Source organism: Orcinus orca, chromosome 1 (genome assembly GCF_937001465.1).
Source record: "Orcinus orca chromosome 1, mOrcOrc1.1, whole genome shotgun sequence".
Classification (NCBI taxonomy): Eukaryota; Metazoa; Chordata; class Mammalia; order Artiodactyla; family Delphinidae; genus Orcinus; species Orcinus orca.
Window position 1 is genome coordinate 144,974,697 of NC_064559.1, and position 24,206 is coordinate 144,998,902.

Genomic DNA, 24,206 nt, shown 5'->3' on the forward strand with positions numbered 1-24,206 from the left:
AAGATTGCCTTTAGAGGTTCTAATAAATGCATTAAAACAGTAAAATTAAATAGCTGGTAGTAATATTGGAACAGAAGAGGTAAAATTATCAGGTTGTCTAGTGTACTTAGAGAGTAGACAAGGAAATGGAAATGGAACAGTGAAGGAAGTATGTTTTTACAGTTATCAAACTATTCTTTGTAGAATATTAGTCTCTGAATTAGATTAATATAATATGGGCATAGACAGATGAGTTTAAAAAAATACAAAATCCAGAAATATTTTATGTGCCAATTTAATAAAGAATAAAGATAGGATTATAATTCAGTGGGAAATCTGTTGATTGTATAATAAAGTTACTGGTACAAATGTCTGCCCATCTGGAAGAAAATAAAATTGGATTCCTGTCTTAAGATAAACTCCAGATAGATTAAAAGCCTTGTTAAAAAAAAAAAATTTAAGGGTATTCTACAGCTTTAGCTCTATAAATTAGGGTGAAGGAAACCTTAAGATTGGAAACTCAGATGCTATTATAGAATGAGATCTGTCTGATTTTATAAATGCAAACTTTTAATAATAAAGCGTACCATAAGAAAGTTAACAGTAGTTTTAGGCTTTTTTTTTTTTTTTTTTTTTTTTTTTTGCGGTACGCGGGCCTCTCACTGTTGTGGCCTCTCCCGTTGCGGAGCACAGGCTCTGGGCGCACAGGCTCAGTGGCCATGGCTCACGGGCCTAGCCGCTCCGCAGCATGTGGGATCTTTCTGGACCGGGGCACGAACCCGTGTCGCCTGCATCGGCAGGCGGACTCTCAACCGCTGCACCACCAGGGAAGCCCCTGACAAAAATTTTTATATATAAGGTGTACAATGTGGCAGTTTCATATAAACATACATTGGAAAGTAATTACCACAGTCAAGCTAGTTAGCATTCATTACCTCATGTAGTTACTTTAATTTTTTTTTCTTGTCATGCCCCCACCCTTTCCCCTTTGGCAACCACCTGTTCTCTGTGTTTATGTGTTCGTTTCTGTTTTGTTTTTTAGGTTCCATGTATACGTATTTGTCTTTCTTATTTTGACTTATTTCACTTAGTATAATACCCTCTAGGTCAATCCATGTAGTCACAAATGGCAAGGTTTCATTCTTTTTTATGGCTGAGTAGTATTCCATTTTGTGTATATGTGTGTGTGTGTGTGTGTGTGTGTGTGTGTGTGTGTGTGTACACCCCACATATTTTTTATCCATTCATCTGTTGATGGATACTTAGGTTGTTTCCATATTTTGGCTGTTGTAAATAATATTGCATTAACATAGGGATGCCCATGTATGTTTTTGAATTAGTGTTTTTGTTTTCTTCAGAAAAGTATGCAGAAGTGGAATTGCTGGATCATATGATAGTTCTATTTTTAATTTTTTGAGGAACTTCCATACTGTTTCCCATAGTGGCTGTACCAATTTGCAATCCCACCAACAGGGCACAAGGGTTCCCTTTTCTCCACATCCTCACCAACACTTGTTTGTTGTCCTTTTGATAATAGGCATTTTGACAGGTATGAGGTGATATCTCATTGCAGTTTTGATTTGCATTTGCCTGATGATTAGTGATGCTGAGCATCTTTTCATGTGTCTTTTGGCTACCTGTATGTCTTTTATGGAAAATGTCTATTTAAAATGCCCGTTTTTAAATCAGGTTGCTTGCATCTTTGATGTTGGGTTGTATGAGTTTTTTGTATATTTTGGATATTGATCCCTTATCAAATAAGGGGCAATTGTGGGGTGTTCTGTTGTGGCAGCGCTGACTGCTGTGGGTGTGCTAGTGGCTGGGGCTGGTCCCTGGCCTGGTTGTCTGCCAGGTGCTGCCTCTTGTAGAGGTTGCCAGTCAAGAGTGGAGTTTTGTTTCCTGCAGACCGCCAGCTTTCCCATACTCAAGCCCTGCTGGCCTTCAGAGCTAGATATTCTGGGGGCTCATTTTCACTGTGCAGATCCCTCAGGCTGGAGAGCCCAGTGTGGGGCTCAGAACCTTCACTCCTTGTGGAGAAACTCTGTAGTAGTGATTTCTTTTTTAATATTCCTTATTTTTGGCTGTGTCTGGTCTTAGTTATGGTACGTGGGATCTTTCATTGTGGCACGTGGACTCTTCATTGTAGCGCGTGGGCTTCTCTCTAGTTGTGGTGTGCAGGCGCTCTAGTTTAGTTGTGGCTTGTGGGCTCAGTAGTTGCGGTGCACAGGCGTAGTTGCCCTGCAGCATGTGTGGTCTTAGTTGCCCAACCAGGGATCCAACCTGCGTCCCCTGCACTGGAAGGTGGATTCTTAACCACTGGACCACCAGGGAATTCCCTACAATTGTGATTATTCTCTTGTTTGTGGGTTGCCTACCCAGGCGTGTGGGTCTTGACTATATTGCATCTCTGCTCCTTCTATCTATTTCATGGTTCCTTCTTCATATCTTTAGTTCTGGAAAATCTTTTCTGCTAGTCTTCAGGTCATTCTCATAGATAGTTGCTCTGTAAATAGTTGTAATTTTTGTGTGTGTGCGGAAGGAGGTGAGCTCGGGGTCTGCCTACTTCACCATCTTAGTAAAGTATCCCCTAGTCAAATGTTTTTTGTCAAGAGTGCCAAGACCATTCAGTGGGAGAAAAAACAGTCTTTTCAAGAAAGGGTATTGGGCAAACTGTATATCCATATGCAAAAATATGACATTGGATCCCTACCTTACACAAACATACAAAAATTGACTTTAGTGGATCAAAGGCCTAAACATAAGAACTAAAACTCTTAGAAGAAAACATAGAGGAGGGAACTGTGACATTGGATTTGGCAGCGACTTCTTGGATCTGACACTAAAAGCACAGGTCACAAAAGTAGCAAATAGATAACTTGGATTATATCAGTTAGAAACTTCTGTGCATCAAAGGACACAGTCAACAGAGTGAAAAGGCCACCTATAGAATGGGCGAAAATATTTGCAAATTGTCTATCTGGTAAGGAGCTAAATATCCAGAGTACATAAAGGACTCCTACAACTGAACAACAAAAAAGCAAAAACTCGATTAAAAAAATGGCTCAAGTACTTGAATAGACTTTTCTCCAAAGAAGGTATATAAATAAATGCCTAACAAGCACATGAAAAGATGCTCGACATTACTAATTGCAAAAATGCAAATCAAAACCACAGTGAGATATCACCGCAATTGAATGTTATTCAGTCTGGAAAAGGAAGGAAATTCTGGCCCAAGCTATAAAAATCAATGAACGTTGAGGACATTATGCTAAGTAAAATAAATCACAAAGAAAATACTCTTTCACTTGCGAAGTACCCTGACTAGTCAAATTTGTAGAGACAGAAAGTGAAATGGTGGTTGCCAGTGGTTGGTGGGAGGGGGAATGGAGAGTTGCTGTGTAATGCTGTGGAGTTTCACTTTTGCAAGATGGGATGAGTTCTGGAGATTGATTGCCCAACAGTGTGAGTGTACTTAATGCTACTGAACTGTACATTTAAAAATGGTTAGGATGGGCTTCCCTGGTGGCGCAGTGGCTGAGAGTCCGCCTGCCGATGCAGGGGACACGGGTTCGTGCCCCGTTCCGGGAGGATCCCACATGCAGCGGAGCGGCTGGGTCCGTGAGCCATGGCCGCTGAGCCTGCGTGTCCAGAGCCTGTGCTCCGCAACGGGAAAGGCCACAACAGTGAGAGGCCTGTGTACGGGAGAAAAAAAAAAAAAAATGGTTAGGATGATAAACTTAAGTGTATTTCATCAAAATTAAAAATTAAAAACTTAATAGACAAATAGTAAGTTTGAAAAATGGTTGCAGTATAGAAGACAGGATTCTGTTTACAAGAAGAGGGTATCAACCCAATTGTAAAAAGGGCAAAGATTTAAAGAGCCATTAAATAAAATAACAAATCTAGGAGGCTATAAAATTCATGAAAAGACAGTCTCACAGGTTGTCAAGGTAATGCAAATTAAAGAGTCTCGTGCTCCACTGACTGAGCTAGCCACGCATGTCAAGACAATGCAAATTAAATACTAGTGAAATATAACAGCATACCCATCAAATGACAACAGTTAAAAAAAAGAAAGCCAGTAATACCTTTACTAGTATAGAAAATGGTGTTGATGTACAGAAAATGGTATTCCCTTATGAGTGGAAATATGAATTGTTATAGCATTTTTGGAAAGTAATATTGTAAAATCTATTTTTATAAATTGGCCCATGTAATACAAATATAAAAGCCCACCCATTATGTTTACATGGATTTTTTAGTGGCAGAATATGGAAGCAAAGTGAAAGTCTATTATTAGAAGAATTGATTGAATGCATGCATCCATGTGTGAATGCATTTCGTATGTATCCATGAAAATTTTGACATAAATGGATGTCTTTTAAAATAGTATTGAAAAAATAAAATATTATTGACAAAAAAGATGGCCATGTATATCTCTGTATGTGTATTTGTGTATGATTTATATAGAAAATTATTAAAGCATACCTACAGGTTTTATAGTGCAGGTATGCTGGTGATAAATTCTTTCAGCTTTATTATGTCTAATGCAGTCTTTATTTTGCCTTAGTTTTTGAAAGGTATTTTCCTAGGTATGGAGTTCTTGGTTGACAGTGTTCCTTCAGTAAACTGTAAAGATGTTGCTCCTCTGCCTTCCAGCTTATGTTGTTTCTAGTATACATTCTGGATCTTTTGGGGCTGCTTTTAAGATGTCTGTCCTGTCACTGGTTTTAAGCAACTTGTTTTTGATATGCTGTGGTTTTATTTGTTCTTATATCTTGTGTTGCTTCAATTTGTAGGTTTTTTAGTTTTCATCCTGTTCAGACTTTTCCATCTAGCTGAGTGATGCTCTTGTTTAAGTTTCTCCATCTTTGTGTTTCATAGTTTCTTTTGCTGTGTCTTCAAGTTCATTATTCTTTTGCCTTGTCTTATCTACTCTTAATCTCATCCATTGTATTTTTCACCTCAAATTTTTTTTTAACATCTAAATACTTGATTTGGGTCTTTCTTTTTTTCCCGATCTTTCATGTCTCTCCTTATCATTTGTATCCTTTATTCTATCATCTGTCTTATGTCTGGGTCCCTGAGTTTTTCTTCCCCACTGAGGGTCAGATTTTCCTTCATTGTATATCTTATAATTTTTTTTTTTTTTTTTTTGCGGTACGTGGGCCTCTCACTGCTGTGGCCTCTCCCCTTGCGGAGCACAGGCTCCAGACGCACAGGCTCAGCGGCCATGGCTGATGGGCCCAGATGCTCCGCGGCATGTGGGATCTTCCCGGACCAGGGCACGAACCCGTGTCCCCTGCATCGGCAGGTGGACTCTCAACCACTGCACCACCAGGGAAGCCCTATCTTATAGTTTTTTAAAATTAATTAATTTATTTGTTTATTTTTGGCTGCATTGGGTCTTTGTTGCTGTGCGTGGGCTTTCTCTAGTTGTGGCGAGCAGGGACTACTCTTTGTTGTGGTGCACTGGCTTCTCATTATGATGGCTTCTCTTGTTGTGGAGCACGGGCTCTAGGTGTGTGGGCTTCAGAAGTTGTGGCACGTGGGCTCAGTAGTTGTGGCTTGCAGGCTCTAGAGCACAGGCTCAGTAGTTGTGACGCATGGTCTTAGTTGCTCCACGGCATGTAGGATCTTCCCAGACCAGGGCTCGAACCTGTGTCCCCTGCACTGGCAGGCAGTTTGTTAACCACTGTGCTGCCAGGGAAGCCCCTGTATATCTTATAGTTTTTGATTGGATGCCAGACATTTGATTTTTACCTTGTCAGGTGCTGGTTGTTTTCATTCCTTTAAATGTTCATTTTTTTTCTGAGGCACAGTTAAATTCCTTGGGAACAGTTTGACCCTCTAATGCTCTCTTTTGAACTTTTTGAAGGCAGAACCAAAGTAGTCTTTCTTCTAGGGATAATTTTTTCCCAATACTAAGGTGATACCCTTCTGAGTATGCTATTTTATTCCTTCTGTATTATGAAATCTTTAAACTCTGTCTGGTGGAAACACAGACAGACCTGGGTTGGCTTTGAGAATTGTTCTACCTGCTCCTTTCCAATAGTTCTTTCCCCTTCATAGGGTAGTTTAATCACAGGCACATGCTCATCAGTACTGGTTGAAAACATAATGGTAGCCCATTACGAATCTCCAGAGTTCACTTGCTCTCTATTCACTTCTTTACTGTCTGTTACTCAACTTGGCCTCCCTGAATTTTCAACTCTGTCTCTTCAACTTAGAGAGATCACCAAAATCTGTTTGGGTTTTCTTCTACCTGTACTGTGGCCTAGAAGGAAATTCTCTCCAGGCAGTAAGTTGGGGTAGTCACCTTGTTTTTATCTTCTTATGGATCAGTGTCCTGCAGTACCTGTTATCCAGTGTCTGTGTCTGAAAACCATTATTTTATATTTTTTGGTCTGGTTTCTTACTTATTTGAGAGGGTAAATCTGGTCCGTGTCACTCCATTATAGTTGCAAGTGGGAGTATTTGGATAAGAGGGAAAAGATATCTAATTACAAAAGGAAGTGAGAGGTGGGTGGGAAACCCTCCTCCATACATAAATAAAAAATGGAAAGTATTAATTATTTTAAGTTTAACTTCATGCTCTGAAAGTCAGGAGCATGGCTTATGTAATATTACATAGTAATGTGGTATTTATAAATAATGACTTATTCAATATCAACCCCAGCGTTATTCCTGTTGTATTTTGTAGGTTGCAGTATAATATTGGACTTATCATTTGATTTGATTTGATAGAAGCTTTTTATTTAATGTGTTTTCTAATGTGTTAATATTTCAGCACATTTATAACTGTTTATTCTTTCCTAGAAAGTTTCTTAACTTTTTCCCAAATAATTTTCTCAAACCCCAAAGATGAATGAAAGTTCATAAAATGCCCTGTTATTAAGAATGTACAATCCGGGACTTCCCCTGGTGGCGCAGTGGTTAACAATCCGCCTGCTAGTGCAGGGGACACGGGTTCGATCCCTGGTCTGGGAAGATCCCACATGCTGCAGAGCAACTAAGCCCGTGCGCCATAGCTACTGAGCTTGTGCTCTAGAGCCCACGAGCCACAACTACTGAGCCCCTGTGCTGCAACTACTGAAGCCCACGTGCCTACAGCCCGTGCTCCACAATAAGAGAAGACACTGCATTGAGAAGTTTGCGCACCGCAACGAAGAGAGCCCCCACTCTCTGCAACTAGAGAAAGCCTGTGTGCAGCCACGAAGACCCAACACAGCGATAGATAGATAGATGGGTAGAATGTGTAGTCCAAAGACGACCTAGAAATCCTTACTGAGTTAGACTTGAGATGTTTACTTGGAAATCACTCACTTAAACCATTCATAAGATAATCTGGGCATTGAATGCAGTGTATAAGTTTGCTCTATGATTCATAAGATTTAAAGTAGAGGTAGATAAAATTTAGTGACATTACAGTACATTGTGATGTCTTGGAGGAAATTAAGTTCACTGGGATTGCAAAATACTTTGCCTTCTGTTTACTTTAATGGAATTGAGGAAACTCCTGAAGAATATTAGGAAAATTATTATTGATTTGGGAAACTACCTCAGTCTTAAACTGGTTGTCTCATAGGGGAGGGAGGTCTGAAACCTTTACTGGTCATATAAAAAAACCTCAAGGGATGATGCAGAGTGCCTAATAAAGTTTTATGTGTATGTGTAGTATGTGCTACACACGTGACATGCACTACCTCATTTAACCCTTACGGTAGGAGTACGACATTCAGCACTTACTGGAATCTTCAGTCTATTTGACTTTAGAGTCCTTGGCTCTTACCCATGAGATATATAGGTGGATTCAAATCCTAGTTTGAATCCTATGTTAACAATGTGAACTCAGTTAGGTTTTCTTCTCTTATTAGCCTTATATGCAGATGAAGATAATAATGGTGCCTATCTCAGTGTTGTTGGAAGGATCATATGATAATGTGGTTCTCAACCTGGGATGACTTTGTCCCCAGAGGACATAATTTTACACTGTCTAATGACATTGGTTGTCAAAGCTCAGAGTGGTAGTAGTGAGGGTGTTCTGGTACCTAGTGGGTAGAAGAAGGAATGTTGCTAAATATCTTACAATGTACAGGACAACCCTCCACAAGAGAGAATTATCTGGCCTGAAGTGTCAGTGGTGCCAGGGTTGAGAAACTCTGATATAAATTGACTATGCTGGTTTATTGCTAGGATACCAAACTATTTCATTTATATCATCAGTGGGCTATTGCTAGTGTGAAAATGAAGGTTTCCATTTGAATTCTTTTTCTTTTCAATTCCAATTCTAGCCTAAGGGTTAATCTTTTTAAACGAAAAATAAGAAGGGATAAAAATACTTAAATTGAATAACCTGAAGTTTTTTCCCTTTTATTTACCTCTAAAAAATGAAATGGGAGAAAGGGGAAAAAGCAGCAAAAGTAATGGAGAAACAAACTTACATTGAGTCATAGGTATCAATTTTAATAAAATGATTATTTATTAGTAGAGAAACTTCCAGTGTTGAAATTAACTTCAGTTGTGAAAGTACCCTAGATGTATTTGAAAATATACACTTTTGTAGGGCAAACTTATAAACATGTATGCTTCTTGTTTTATCTTTTAATAATTTTTAATATATTAGCACTTTTAAAATTGACTTTTCTGGTCAATTTTTCTGTAGGTATTACCTCATTTGGAAAGCCTTGAGAAACAGGAAAACATTTCTAACAAAATGTCAGCTTTTCGAGGTCATTGTCCGCATTTGGATTCAGTTGGTGAAATAACTAAAGAAGATTTAATACAAAAATCTCATGTAAGAAAGAGGGCTTTTTTTCTTCCTTTAAAAAATCCTTTAAAAGATCATATTCATTTTTCTCCCAGATATGTGTTTTCTGTAGATTACTACAATATTCTATGTTCATGAATCCAAATTTTTTATATATGATATTAGTGAATGTATATATTTGGCTGTATTTATGTAACGGTAATGTTGCCTGTGTGATTTTCCTTTCATAGGGTTCTTGTCAGGATTGTAAAGTCAGAGGACCAAACCTTTGGGCGTGCCTGGAGGTATGTGTATGTTTCTTCTCAAAAGTTTGATATAAAAATATATATCTGAACAAGGTTAACTAGAAGATTTTTTTTGATACTTAGAGGACTTCATAAATGAACATACTTTAAGAAGATCATTATCGATTATAAAAATTAAACTTTAAACTTTGGGCTTTAACTTACAGTGCTTTTTGCAGAGTTTGGTAAATCACTAAAATATTTTACCCTCACCTTTTATTAGCGGAGACATATCTTTTAGCTTATAAATATTCCAGTTATATTCTTTTGTGCCTAGTACCTTTTGGTTAAAATAACTGACTTGGGAAGTCATTTAATCTTTCCGTTAAACCATGTGATCAGAACTTCATTGTAAATGTAATGCTATTATTGTAAACTTACATGTTATAAAATACCTAATTTTCCTTTTTATATAATTATTTATAGAATAGATGTTCATATGTTGGCTGTGGTGAATCACAAATAGATCATAGCACCATACATTCTCAGGTATGTATGTAGAAAAATTTCGTGCAAGACATTTTTTAAAGAGAGCCTGAAAGAAAGGGAAAGCAAATACAACATTAAGTTGTAATTCAAAATTTTGTCCGTTTTTCTTTTTTTTTTTTAATAAACGAGTTAAAGCTTAGCTTATAAAAAGGTGGGGAGGGGAAGTATTAGAAAGAGGTTGTAATTAAGAGAGTAGTGATTTAAGAAATGTACCTCCAGATGTATGGAGGTGGTAGCTGAAGATAATAGTAGGATATGGAAGTTGAAGTCAAGAATAGAAGCCTAGGCTATGACAGGGCCTGACTGACTTCAAGTCTCAACTCATATACCTTTTTCTCTACATCCTCCTTACTGGAGTCCCATTTCTACGTCACCCTGGTTGTTTGGTGCTTGTGTGTAATTCTGGCATGCTTCTTTTACAGATTAGATAGAGCTCCCATTCTAAACTATACATTTTCTTGAGAATGAACTGTCTTGTTCATATTTATCTCTACAGCATTAACCGTTCTCAACCAGGGTTCTTCAAGAGAATTAATTAAGGCTCTCAGGCATCATGGTACATAGTTAATTTACTTCTCTATGGTGCATCTAGAATGGTGGTACTCTGTACCATTCTTGGGAGAATTGAGAAAATAGTTACTCAGATCATTGTCTATAGGGCATTATTCTCTTGCAGAACTCTAGTTGAGAAAGGCTGGAGTTTCGTATATCCAAGATCATATTCACTATCGCTTGAGCTGTTTTGTGCTTTGATTCATGTCATTTATATTCTTTTGCCATTCTGATCTCCTGGAACAGTTAACTGTGCTATTGTCAATTTTCTTGTATTATAATTACTTGCTAACCGCAAAGCAGAGTCTTATAATAACTCTTGTGTTTATCTTTATGATGAATAGTGGTGAAAAATGACAATAGAATAACTTTTGGAGTAGGCTTAGATATTGTTACTATTCACTATGCATTAACAATTTATCTAAAAAATGGTTTTTTGGTGCTCCAGTTTAAATTTTCTCTTTTGAGTATATTGTTATTCATCAAAGGCCAGCAGTTTATCTTCTGTGATCTTTTGAAAGGTTTTCAACTATAATTTTGACTCTTCTTCCCTCTCTCCCATGAAATTATACAGGAGACAAAGCATTATTTAACTGTGAACCTTACCACTCTTCGAGTATGGTGTTATGCTTGCAGCAAAGAAGTATTTTTGGATAGAAAATTAGGAACTCAGCCTTCATTACCTCATGTAAAACCACTTCACCAAACACAAGAAAATAGTGTCCAGGTAATAATCTAAATCTGTGTAATTAAAATATCAAATATTTTCAGGTAATAATTTCAGAATTTGTCATGTAGCTGAAATCTAAAAGAGCCCTACTTCACCTGTACTTTAAAAAATTTCCATAATGTGCCTCTTTTCCTCAAATGAAACACCGAAGCTGGCCTTTGTTCTTTTATAGAGTGATGGATTAGAGTGAAATTGAAGCCCACACCTGTCTGAAGATGGAAAAGCACCTGATGTGTTTTAAAAACTTAAAAAAACAGCTGGTTTAAATAATGTTTTTCTAGCCAGTCTGATTCTAGGAGAGGTGATGGGCCTTCTTTGATAGGCCCTAATTCAGCTCTCTTTTCCTCATTTCCCTCCCTGCTTCACCCCAATGTATATTACTGTAAACATTTTACTAATTTATTGAAAACCAGATAGAATACATTAAAGCTTAACATCAGTGTTTGGTTACAAAAGATGGGTAAGCTTGCAAAGATTGATCACTTAATATTGAGACTTTTCTAGTCATATAAAAAATAGGAAAGGGAGGGACTTCCCTGGCCCTCCAGTGGGTAAGACTCCGCGCTTCCGCTGCAGGGTGCATGGGTTCGATCCCTAGTTGGGGAACTAAGATCCTGCCTGCTGCGTGGCGTGGCCAAAAAAAAAAAAAAAAAAGAAAAAATAGGAAAAGGAATGAAAAAAATAAGAATAGTTGGCATCCTATCATCATTTGGTCTGTATGGTTTAATTAACACATCAGTGAGTTTTTTCCTTCTGTGTTATAGAAATCACATTGTATTTCTATAATTGTGTTCTTTGATAAGATATTTTGTGTTGTATCTTTGTATCACATTCTGATGGTAGATATTTGTGATAGTAAATTTGCTTGCCTCACACATTATATAACTTCAAGTGACTAGATTTTAGACAAGGTATACTTGTTGCATTTCTAGTTTCATAGTTGAATAACTCTAGTTTATAAATTACCATCATTACTGTTTCTCCTACTGATACCTATTTATCATTCAAAAACGTGTTTTTTGGTTTTCTTTTGAATGCCATGGTAGTTTGAAAATAAGTTTACCTGAACCCTCTAACACTATTAACAAAAATGTGATAATTAAAAGTTTAATCACATGAGGAACTGATAACAATTTATAATAATCTAAAGAATAAGTACAGATAGTTCACAAAGAAGAAATACAAATTAAAACACATCGAGAAAATAATCATCACTGACTAAAGAAAAGTAAGCTAAAACAGCTATCTGCCATTTCTGCCCAAATAGATTATGATTGCAAACTCTTAGTGAATGCTGAATCTGGTTGAATAAGTATACTGATACTTTTCTGATAGCTTGTAAATAACTTTCTGGTGAGTTATATTTATAACACATAAAAGGCATGAATTTAATTTCATACAACTTCCTGATGATCCCATTGTTGAAGAAATTACTCAGAAGAAAAAGAAAGTTATTTGTACAGATTTTTTTTAGCAGTATAAAATTTACAGGCTGTTTGAACCCAGTTCATCAGAACATTAATTATAGAATAACAGTATTGGAAACCATTCAAATGTCATTAAGATTTTTCAAACAGTTTTGTAGGAGGTAAGATTTTGAATGATATTTTTTTAAAGCTGCTCTACTTCTCTGTATTTCAATACACCAAAGTGAGAATATGGGGCCTACCCAACTATCTAGTATCTACAGATGCCAGGAAGGTAAAGTAAATGTATAAAGTGGGTGGGTATAAGTGCATATATGCGTGCCTTGAAGAAGAGAAATAGGCTGTAATAAGTTGGAGAGCACGTGCTAAGTACATTCTGCTGTTCAGTTTCCTCCTCCCACTGATGGTTGCTAAATGGGTTCAGTGTACTTTGATCTTCTGCTATTAGAAGAGAACTTGCAGAATTTTTTTTTTTTAAAGTAATTTCAAAGCAGATGAAATTTTTTTTTTAATAGTGTTTATTTATTTTTACTCGTTGACAGTTTGCTTTTTATTTATTTATTTATGGCTGTGTTGGGTCTTCGTTTCCGTGCGAGGGCTTTCTCTAGTTGTGGCAAGCGGGGGCCACTCTTCATCGCGGTGCGCGGTCCTCTCACTATTGCGGCCTCTCTTGTTGCGGAGCACAGGCTCCAGACGCGCAGGCTCAGTAATTGTGGCTCACGGGCCCAGTTGCTCCGCGGCATGTGGGATCTTCCCAGACCAGGGCTCGAACCCGTGTGCCCTGCATTGGCAGGCAGATTCTCAACCACTGCGCCACCAGGGAAGCCCGAACTTGCAGAATTTGATTTTTATGTGAGCTCACTCAATTTTTAAAATATTAGCTCAAACTTTTGCTTTTGTTTCGGTTTTTGTCCTTTTTTTTTTAAAACAGTGTGGACTAGCATTTGACCAAGTCACCAGTTGCAACCTCTTGAGTTAATCCAATTCTCAGGAATTAATATTGGAATTTTAAAAAATATTTAAAACTATTTCATATGCATAAAAGGATGCAAAATAACTTTAGTAACAAGTATCAGGAGAGATTGTAGAAGTCTACAGATAAGCTGCGAACAAATTAAAAAAAATTTTTGACCTAAGGATTTGTTCAAGCCTGCTATCTTTTCTGTTATCCAGGATTTTAAAATACCCAGTAACACAACATTAAAAACTCCTCTGGTTGCTGTATTTGATGATCTGGACATAGAAGTGGAAGAAGAAGATGAACTTAAGGCAAGAGGTAAAATAATTCTCCTGTATAACACTCCTTTGTATGCTACTGTCCATTTCTTTAGGAAATTGTATCATGTGAATATTTCAAAATCTAGAGATGATAATTACAAAAGATTATTATAATTACAGAAGATAATTACAAAAAAAATTTCTAGGAATCAGATTATCGGTTATGCTTTTTTAAAAAAATTATCAGTTTACATAATTAATCAGGGTGCATTTTTAAGTTCTACCTTTTTTTGTTTATTTATTGTATTATGCATCACTTGAAAATACCAAGGAAATATCCTTTTGTTTTTAATGATGCATGAGTGGAAGTAATGCTAGTTGGCAGTATTTGATTGTAATAAATCAATAAAGTAATTGTATTTTTAAAAAAGTTCTGAAATTTGACCTAGTAAAATTGTATCTGTGAAAAAGCAAACGGACAACTTTGATGCTTCTTTTCTCTTGCATCACTTTACTAAAGCCCACAGTTCTTAGTATAAACTATCTGTATAGTTTAGTACAGACTTTTCTGTTTTATAGTTGATGTAAGGGAATCTTAACCCTTTAAGGATATATTTAAATAATTTTCTGAAAATTAACACTTTGGTGTAAGTCTGACCTCTTTGGTTATTCAAGTTGCTGTTTGTATTTCTATAATGTATTTTGTATTTCCTTAACATAGTTTGGGAACCATAATAATTACCTAGTTACATACTCAGCGAACACTCATAAAATTGAGTCATTGCATTATTGAATGATAACATAACTTATAATTTTTCCTAATAGGTCTTACAGGTTTGAAAAATATTGGAAATACTTGTTATATGAATGCAGCTTTGCAGGCTCTTTCTAATTGGTAAGTAGATAAATTAATTTTGTTAGTATAGTTTTTTAAAGTTACTCTTGGAGGAGTTCCCTGCTGGTGCAGTGGTTAGGAATCCGCCTGCCAAGGCAGGGGACACGGGTTTGATCCCTGGTCTGGGAAGATCCCACATGCCACGGAGCAACTAAGCCCGCGCGCCACAACTACTGAGTCTGTGCGCCACAACTACTGAGCCTGTGCTCCAGAGCCCACGAGCTACAACTACTGAGCCTGCGCACGTGCCGCAGCTACTGAAGCCTGCGAGCCTAGAGCCTGTGCTCCGCAACAAGAGAAGCCACTGCAATGAGAAGCCCACACACTGCAACAAAGTGTAGCCCCCACTCACTGCAACAAGAGAAAGCCCGCGCACAGCAACAAAGACCTAGTGTAGCCAAAAATAAATAAATAAAATAAAATTATGAAAAAAAAATAATAGAGTTACTCTTGGAGCAGAAAACCGTGCTGCTGTAGTACACTGAGAAAAAAGGAGTGAGAAGAGAAATGAAAGAAATATACATTAATAGTAATATGGGAAAGAGGTGACAATTATATTCAATTTCCCTAGCCAACAGGATCCCATTAAATCCTTGCTGTACCTCTTCCCTCACCCCTCTCAACACATAGTGCTGCCTCCCCCCCTTTTCTGAAATGCCCCCACTTAAAAAATTATCTGGATTAACTAAAGCCTAAATGTGTAAATATTCCTGAAAAAGTTATTTCCTCTTTCTTGTTGAGTAACTCTTAAGGTAGAGTAGGTAAGAAACTGAGTTGGGACATAATCCATTGTTGTCCCAATGGGGTTGCTTTGATCGTGCCTGTAGTTTCCTAAGACTGCTGGTCCTGGCTCAGACCCTAGGTGGTTGTATGTCTTTGAGGAAGTTATTTGTTTTTACATCTAGAAAACAAGGAGCTTAAACTAATTAATTCCTCAAATCACTTTTAGTTCAGAGGTCCTAGGAAAATATTTTATATTTTTTTGTAGGTGGAAAGTCTCTAATAAAGCAATTAGTTTTTTTTTTTTAATTATAGTCCTGTAAAGTAGGTAGGTGCAGTATGGAATGCTCTGCAGATGATCACCCAGGGAAGAGATGAAAAGTTGAGGAACCCTGATAGTTATATACCTGGTAAGAGCAGAAAAAACAATAAAGAGGGAAAAGAGTTACCAGAGAGGTCAAGAAGAAAAGTAAAAAAGTGCCTTACATTGGTCAAGAGAAATGGGTGAACCACCTGTGACAAATGCTACTGAGGGGGAAATGAAAGGTGTTTACTGGATTTGGCAGCATTGAGGACTCTGATGTGGTGGGTCAAATCTGATTTGATGGGTTGAGCAAGATAATGAAGGAAAGAATGTGAAGCTGTAAAAGGGAGCAAAGAAGTAACAGATACAGGGCTCTATGTGCTGTCAGTTCATTGAACGACTAGAAGTCAATCAGTATTAAGCTGTGACTGCACTCTAACTCTTTTTTTTTAACCTTTTTTTTTTTTAAACTAGCCCACCTTTGACACAGTTTTTTCTTGATTGTGGAGGACTAGCCCGAACAGATAAGAAACCAGCTATTTGTAAAAGTTATCTCAAACTGATGACAGAGCTGTGGCATAAAAGCAGGTATGTACTTAATATGTTTATTTTCATTATTATATTTTTAAATGAATGTCATAAATATTAAACATTTGCAGGTGCATTTATAGAGCTGTAAAAAGGAGATTTGAGACATTCAGTTTTGGGCATGTTATATTTGAAAATGAACATCCAAATGAAATATGTGGACTGGAGATAAAATGTTGAACTGTTAAAGCTGCTGTTACTGACACTTTTGATTTTTAATTCAGGAGTAGGCATTCTCACAGTGCTAAAATCAGACCATAGAGGCATATATGAATGTTTATTTTTCTGCTTATCTTTATTTATTCTAAGTGTAGCATTAGAAAAATAATTGTTTGCTGTAATATTTTGTATTAGAACTATTCAGAAAGTTGCATTTAATGGTTCCTAAGGACTGCCCAGCCTTTCTTCTAAGAAAACAATCACCAAAGCTTTCATGTACTTATATTCTTAAGTGCTTCAGTTTTCTTTGAGATATTTGACTCCCAACTAAAGAGTATCTCTTGAGTTAAAAATTTGTTATTACTGTCATTTCAGTATGCTAGGAAAAGATTGTTTTAATGAATTATTTTGGGATGTGAAGTTATATATCATTCACATTTCTAATATTCAAGAGACAGAATTCTCTCTTGTCATTTATCCCTATTGGGTATTACCCGTTGCTGCCAAGGGTTCTAACGTTTCTAAGTTCCTTACTGCATAGCTAGAACTAACCCTTAACTGCTATGTTTAAGCTTCTTTGCCCTGCAACTATAAACTTAATATTCTTGGAAGTTTACTAAACTTCAGAAGTGTTATAGTACAGAATTTTAAGTGATTAAATCTTGCATCTGGTTTACTTTTCATTTTTGTTTTCATGAGTATTTGATGGCTGGTTTAAAATTTTTATTTAGATAGTGTACTAGATATACTTATCCCAGGAATTTTAAGTAATTAAAATATTATTTTAAGTAATTAGAAGTATTTTTTGAAAAATCATGTAGTAGAGCATAATCATTTCATTAGGGGGGAGAACAATAAATTACGTAGCTTAAATATCAAACATAAGCTATTTTGATGAACCTGTGAAGCATAATACTAGGCAATTCTTTTGTTTGCTTTTGTTCTCTTTTTTTTCTCACTGTTTTCTTTTTTAAACGAAGGGGCAATCTTTTTTTCTTTTTTTAAAGATTAATTCATCAATTTATTATTTTTGGCTATGTTGGGTCTTCATTGCTGTGCGCGGGCTTTCTCTAGTTGTGGTGAGCAGGGGCTACTCTTCGTTGCGGTGCACTGGCTTCTCGTTGTGGTGGCTCCTCTTGTTGCGGAGCACAGGCTCTAGGCGCGCGGGCATCAGTAGTTGTGGCTCGTGGGCTGTAGAGCGCAGGCTCAGTAGTTGTGGCGCACGGGCTTAGTTGCTCCGCAGCATGTGGGATCTTCCCGGACCAGGGCTCAAACCCGTGTCCCCTGTATTGACAGGCAGATTCTTAACCACTGCGCCACTGGGAAGTCCCTGTATTTTTAAATTTCATTTTATTTTTTTATACAGCAGGTTCGTATTAGTTATCTATTTTATACATATTAGTGTATATATGTCAACCCCAATCTCCCAATTCGTCCCACCACCACCACACACGCCCTCTTTTTAAAAAAAATATTTATTTTATTTGTTTATTTGGCTGTGCCAGTTCTTAGTTGCGGCATGTGGGATCTAGTTCCCTGACCAGGGATCAAACCTGGGTCCCCTGCATTGCGAGTGCGGAGTCTCAGCCACTGGACCACCAGGGAAGTCCCAGTATTGGGCAATTTTGAATGATTCTTTTTATTTTTTTTTTGCGGTACGCGGGCCTCTCACTGTTGTGGCCTCTCCCGTTGCGGAGCACAGGCTCTGGACGCGTAGGCTCAGCAGCCACAGCTCACGGGCTTAGCCGCTCCGTGGCATGTGGGATCTTCCCAGACCGGGGCACGAACCCGTGTCCCCTGCATCGGCAGGCGGACTCTCAACCACTGCGCCACCAGGGAAGCCCTTGAATGATTTTCTGAAACACAAATACTTTTCAGTTTAACTCTTTGAATTTTTGATTATTTGTTTCTTTTTATTATTATTTATTTTTGGCTGTGTCAGGTCTTTATTGCTCACGCGGGCTTCTCTCTAGTTGTGACACGCAGGCTCCAGAGTGTGTGGGCTCAGTAGTTGTACCACACAGGCTCTTTAGTTGTGTTGCATGGGCTCCAGAGCACTTGGGCTCTGTAGTTGCGGCATGCGGGCTCTTTAGTTGTGGCACGTGGGCTCCTTAGTTTTGGAGCGTGGGCTTAGTTGCCCCACGGCATGTGGGGTCTTAGTTCCCTGACCAGGGATCAAACCTGTGTCCCCTGCATTGGAAGGTGGATTTTCAACCACTGGACCATCAGGGAAGTCCCTGATTGCTCATTTCTAAAATAAAAACTAAAAATCACAGATTTCTTCCTAAAACTGTTTTCTTCCTCAGGCCAGGATTTGTTGTGCCTACTAATCTGTTTCAAGGAATTAAAACTGTAAATCCAACATTTCGGGGGTATTCTCAGCAGGTATGTCTTTATTGCTCTTTATTCATAATATTAATCTTTAATACATTTGCAGAATGCTATTATGCATTATGCTATTATATACTCATTTGCTATTCTAAGAATAATAACCCCATATCATATTTTTGGCTTACATTTTTCCACTTTTCTCTTAATTTCATATTTTTCTAGAAATTTTAAATTTGGGAGTGTTTAAATATGTCAGTATACTCTAGCGCTTTTAGCTTTGAAAAGTTCCACATCCAGAGATAAATTTTACCTGTATTTTCTGATTTAATTAAAAAAAATTCTTTAGACATGTGTCATTTATTTCACATTACAATATAATCCAAATTTAATTTTTCGCAAACAGCTAACAAATTGTATGAAAGTACAGATTTAAGAATTTTCTTATCTGGTTTTAAAAGTTTCTTCTTTATTAATTTGATGCTTACATTAATGTATAATAAGGTCTGTTTCTGGGCTTTCTAATCTGTTTCATCGACCTGTAATTTTTTAGCTTGACACCAATGGCAGTTTCAATTATTGTACTTTATATAAAGTTTTTTCATGTTAATACCTGGTCCTCACATGTGTTTCTTTTTCAAAACAATACCTGTTCTCTGTTAACTTTTTCTGTTGCAAATTCCTGGATCACAGAGACTTGGTAGACATAAGTTGGGGCCTACGAATTTGTATTTTCAATAAACATTCTAGGTTGATCAAGGATTTTTGAGATACAGTGCAAAATTGGATAAAGCTTTAGTTTTAAGCCAAACTATACTTGAATTTAGGATATCTCTCTCAATTGTTATTGTCAGATGAGGCAAATCCTTACTCAAGTTTTTTAAAATAGCAGCAGTACTAAAGCTGACCTCCAGATCATCTTCAGTTTTTTGTTGCTGTTGTTTATTGTTTTTTTTAGTTTTAATTGAAATACATGTTCAGTTTTTTAATTACTTTTGTTTTATTTACATAACTTTTTAGAACTTAGTGCTTCCTATCCCTCCAATGCCTTATGTCTACAAAGTTGTATTTCCTTAGTATAATGCTACACATTTAGAAATCAGTTGCTAACCACATTTTGTATATTTTCTCATTTCTACATACATGTATTTTTAATGAAATGGTAATATCTATGTTGCTTATATATTAGGATGCTCAAGAATTCCTTCGATGTTTAATGGATCTGCTTCATGAAGAACTGAAAGAACAGGTCATGGAAGTAGAAGAGGATCCTCAAACTATAATGACTGAGGAGACCATGGAGGAAGACAAGAGCCAGTCAGATGCAGATTTTCAGTCTTGTGACTCTTGTAGCAGCAGTGATAAAGCCGAAAATGAAAATGTGTCTAGAAGCTTTTCTGAAGATAATAATGAAACAACAATGTTAATTCAGGATGATGAAAACAATTCAGAAATGTCAAAAGATTGGCAAAAAGAGAAGATGTGCAATAAGATTAATAAAGCGAATTCTGAAGGAGAATTAGATAGAGACTCTGTGTCTGAAACAGTTGACTTCAACAATCAGGAAACTGTCAAAGTGCAAATACACAGCAGAGCTTCAGGTGACAATTTTTGTAATTTTCAAATGATAGTGTTTCATTTTTAGACAAAGGGTGCAAAATGTGTTTTTATATATATATATATACATATATATATATAATTTTGTGTGGGGGTGTGTGTGTGTGTGTGTGTGTGTGGGTGGTACGCGGGCCTCTCACTGTTGTGGCCTCTCCCGTTGCGGAGCACAGGCTCCGGACGCGCAGGCTCAGCGGCCATGGCTCAGGGGCCCAGCCACTCCGCGGCATGTGGGATCTTCCTGTACCAGGGCACAAACCCATGTCCCCTGCATCGGCAGGTAGACTCTCAACCACTGCGCCACCAGGGAAGCCCCAAGATATGTTTATATTTAAGATGATATTTGTAATTTTACCATTTTCTGATTTAGGGGAGAGCGGAATTAGCCTGACATGTGACTTTAGAATACATTTCTAATTTACATGTTAATGTTCACAGTTTATATTTAGCATAATAAAAATGAAATAGAATAATTAATAGCTTTAGCTTAATATTTTGTGTGTAGTATATGACATTATAGTTCAACCATACTAATTGAAAGAAAGAGGGTATTAAATAGATGTTACTTTTGGGCTTTCTGACTAGTAGAGTGTAGTACTATTTGCATGTGAGTGTTAAGTTAATGTCATTTAAAGCAGATTCGGTTGAGACCTGCAAAATAGCAAAATAATCCAAATTGTAGACTGTTAGATTTAGATTGCTGTCATTGGAGTCATATCAGCTATGAAATACTTGGTGTATGTTTGGCATAGGAGTTTAATTAACTATAATGAACCCTGTTACGATAGATTATACCGTTATACATGTCATTGTTCCTGTGGGAAAGAGCAAGTGGCCAAATGAAAGATAGTTGAGCTAGGTTGCTTTGCATTTTACATTTATTTCTTCTAGGGTTAACTTGTGTTAGCTTAATGTGGTATTTAATTCTCCAAAGCACATAAAATTAAACCATCAGAGGTTCAGATTCTCTGACCTTAAAATAAGTGGCAGACAAGGAACATAAAAAATGTATCTTTTGTAATTACTGAAGAGTAGGAACTACTAAACAATTTACTTACGTTTTTGAACCCCACATTTTTTCTGGAGGAGAAGGATATTTCCTTAACCACAGGAATACTTGTGGTTCACCCCTGTGCAGTGCATAAATGCCTTCTAGTCAGGAGAACGTGTTAGGCTCCTTGATTATACTGATGTTATGTTTAGAAGTTTAGATGTGGTTAGAAGTTGCTTAGTCAATAGATACGTGAAATTTCAGTATTGAAAGACTTAGCCGTCTGCTATCTAGCCTTTCGTCCTGATTAAGCCTGATTACTTGACCTACTGGTTCTTTATTGCTCCATAGCAAGTTTATGCTTACAATTAGTAACTAATTGATGACCTGGATCAGGGATCTGAGGTTTTACATTTTCTGATTGAAAAATGTGACAAAGACCGTATATGACATGCAAAACCCAACATATTTACTATCTGGTCTGTTACAGGAATCATTTGCCAATCCCTGACCTAGATGATATTAACTTTATTCCCTTCTGAAAGTCTAGAGCGAGTCTCCTCCTCTTTCTTCCCCCAATATTATGCAGTCTGCTTTTAGTCATGGTTGGGATAATGAGAATGCCTCTGTGAAAGTAATAAAAGTCATTTATTTTGCATTATCTGGAAAAATCCCTGAAATCATTCTGTTTCAGGGTCTGTTACGTACAATTCTCTTTTCTTCACTCAAATACTTTTTGAGCAGTCTCTTGCCCTGGAATATATGTTATGTACTAGGAATCCAACAGCAAATCAAGATAGCTCTCATAGAGCTTATATTTTCTTGATTCATAATTTAATTCCAAAAAAGGTGTTTTTTTCTGACAGAGGGTTTTATTTCCTTTTATAACAGAGTAAAATAATTTATAATTACTTTATGCCTAAATTTCTTGTTAGATTTTGCTTACTATGTCACTTTGGGAGGATAATCTCTTTTTCTCCCATATAGTTTTAAAGCTTTCTAAAAAACTGCCCTAAATTGCTTTTGTTTTTTAAATACTAAGTTAGGACAAATATGATCCTCTTTGGCTTTATATTTCCACACTTACATTTGCACAGTTTCTGGATTGCCTACAACAGTAATGTGTTATAAACGTTAATTAGATTCCTAGGGGGAAAATCACTGTTAGTTTGCTTAGCAAGCCTAATGTCTATCAGGTGTTTTACCTGACATTTATTAATGTGAGTTGTGTTCAAAATCTCAGATGAAGAAAGCTTTATTTGACAGGTGGAATAATTTTACTATTTAATGTAATAATACAAATTTTAAATATTACAGAATATATTACTGATGTCCATTTGAATGAGCTGTCTACATCACAGACCCTCCCATCAAGTGAAGGTGTTAACCCACGTTTATCAGCAAGCCCTCCGAAATCAGGCACTTTGTGGCCAGGATTGGCACCCACACACAAAAAAGGTAGAAGTTTCAGTTATTCAGGTTCCTTTGCTTTGATAGTTTAAAGTGTTAATTATGAAATATTATTCAAGCTTTTTAAATTGACAGCATAGTTTTACACAACCATGATTTAAAATTTGTGTGTGTGTGTGGCACAAATTTACATACAACAGAATTCACTCTTTTGGTGTAGGGGTCTGAGTTTCAACATGTGCACAGATTGTTACCATCACCACAAACAGAATATAGAACAGCTCCAGTACCCCAAAGAACTCCCTTATATTACCAGACCCTCCCACTACTCCTCCCAAAGCCCCAGCCCTGTGAATCTGTTCTCTATTCCTATTGTTTTTCCTTTTGCAGAATGTCATATAAAGAGAATCATACAGACGTAGTCTTTTGAAACAGGCTGCTTTCACTTAGTGTAATGAATCTGAGATACAGTCATGTTGCAGGTCTGAATAGTTCTTTTTTATTACTGAGTAGTATTTCATTGTGTGACTGAAATACTTGAATTTGTTTCCAGTTTTTGGCAATTATGAATAATGTTGCTATAAACATTTATGTACTGGTTTCTGTATGAACATAAATTTTCATTTGTTTAGGGTAAACACCTGGATGTGAGGTTATTGGGTTTTATGTTAGTTTTATGCTTAATGTTGTATGAAATTGTTTTTCGGAGTGGCTGTATCATTTTGCTTTCCGACCAGCTATGTATGAGAGTTCCAGTATTAGAAAATGTAAAACTGTAAAACTCTTACAAGAGTTTTCATGACCTTGTGTTAGAATTCTTTAAAAACATCAAAGACATCAAAAGCATGATCCGTAAAAGAAAAAAATTAAAATCTTTCTTGGCAAAAGACACCATTAAGAGAATGAAAAGATAAGATTGGAAGAAAATATTTGCAAATCGTGTAGCTGACAAAGGACTTGTATATAAAATATATAAAGAACTCTCAAAGCTTAATAGAATCCTTTCTTCAAATAAAGCCTTACTTGGGAGCAAAAACAGATAAGTAAAAGCAAAACTATTCTGGTTGAAGTCAAGATGGGAAGCTGAATACTTTCTATTTCATCATGGTTTCTCTTTGAGGTTTTTTTGTGTGTGTGTGTGTGTTTTCTTTAGGTAATGCTTTTGAATGGTATTTTGACAAATTTCTTCAGCATAGTAATTTTGCTGTTAAAAGATTTCAGAAAAAAAATGCTAAAGGAACTACTTTGATTTCTCAAAAATTTCTCTGCTTGTTTTTCAATCCTAGCTCAGTCTGCATCATCTCCAAAGAGAAAAAAACAGCACAAGAAATACCGGAGTGTTATTTCAGACATATTTGATGGAACAATCATTAGTTCAGTGCAGTGTCTGACTTGTGATAGGGTGAGTATGAAAGAATTATAATACACAGGAAATTTCTGTCAAATGCTCTTTTTTTAAAAAAAACCTGACAAAATGGTATGAAAGTTTAATGTCTTTTCCTTGTTGTTGATGATTATACATGTATTTCTTGTGTTCGAAGAAATATAAATTGATTCTAGGAGTAGAACTTGGTTTTTGGAAGCAATAGTAACATACTGATTTAAGGATGGGTCTTGACCTGTCACTGAACAGGCATGCATTTAGCAGGAAGGATTAACTCAGTTCTTCATCTCTGGTCACATACAAAGGAGATATGTTGCTCAGCAACGAGAATTTGTAACACATGCATATTCTTCCAAGGCTGATG

At 36.6% G+C, this 24,206-nt stretch overlaps 1 protein-coding gene across 7 annotated transcripts in view; it reads left to right on the plus strand.

Annotated features, from left to right (window-relative positions):
- The window catches only part of USP33 (ubiquitin specific peptidase 33), an 89,341-nt gene that overhangs the window by 36,579 nt on the left and 28,556 nt on the right, over positions 1-24,206 (plus strand). For 6 of the 7 annotated variants that reach the window (XR_004476890.2, XR_007476145.1, XM_049707078.1 and 3 more), the window contains 11 exons: positions 8,645-8,776; positions 8,980-9,033; positions 9,460-9,522; positions 10,649-10,801; positions 13,405-13,507; positions 14,275-14,344; positions 15,843-15,956; positions 18,422-18,500; positions 19,633-20,044; positions 22,366-22,506; positions 23,745-23,860. Coding sequence is in view for 5 of the 7 variants with exons in the window: in XM_049707078.1 (XP_049563035.1) it covers positions 8,645-8,776; positions 8,980-9,033; positions 9,460-9,522; positions 10,649-10,801; positions 13,405-13,507; positions 14,275-14,344; positions 15,843-15,956; positions 18,422-18,500; positions 19,633-20,044; positions 22,366-22,506; positions 23,745-23,860 (1,437 nt within the window). In the remaining 2 variants the exon portion in view is untranslated. The remainder of the gene's footprint in view (positions 1-8,644; positions 8,777-8,979; positions 9,034-9,459; positions 9,523-10,648; positions 10,802-13,404; positions 13,508-14,274; positions 14,345-15,842; positions 15,957-18,421; positions 18,501-19,632; positions 20,045-22,365; positions 22,507-23,744; positions 23,861-24,206) is intronic. The other variant, XM_033405922.2, reaches the window with a different exon arrangement.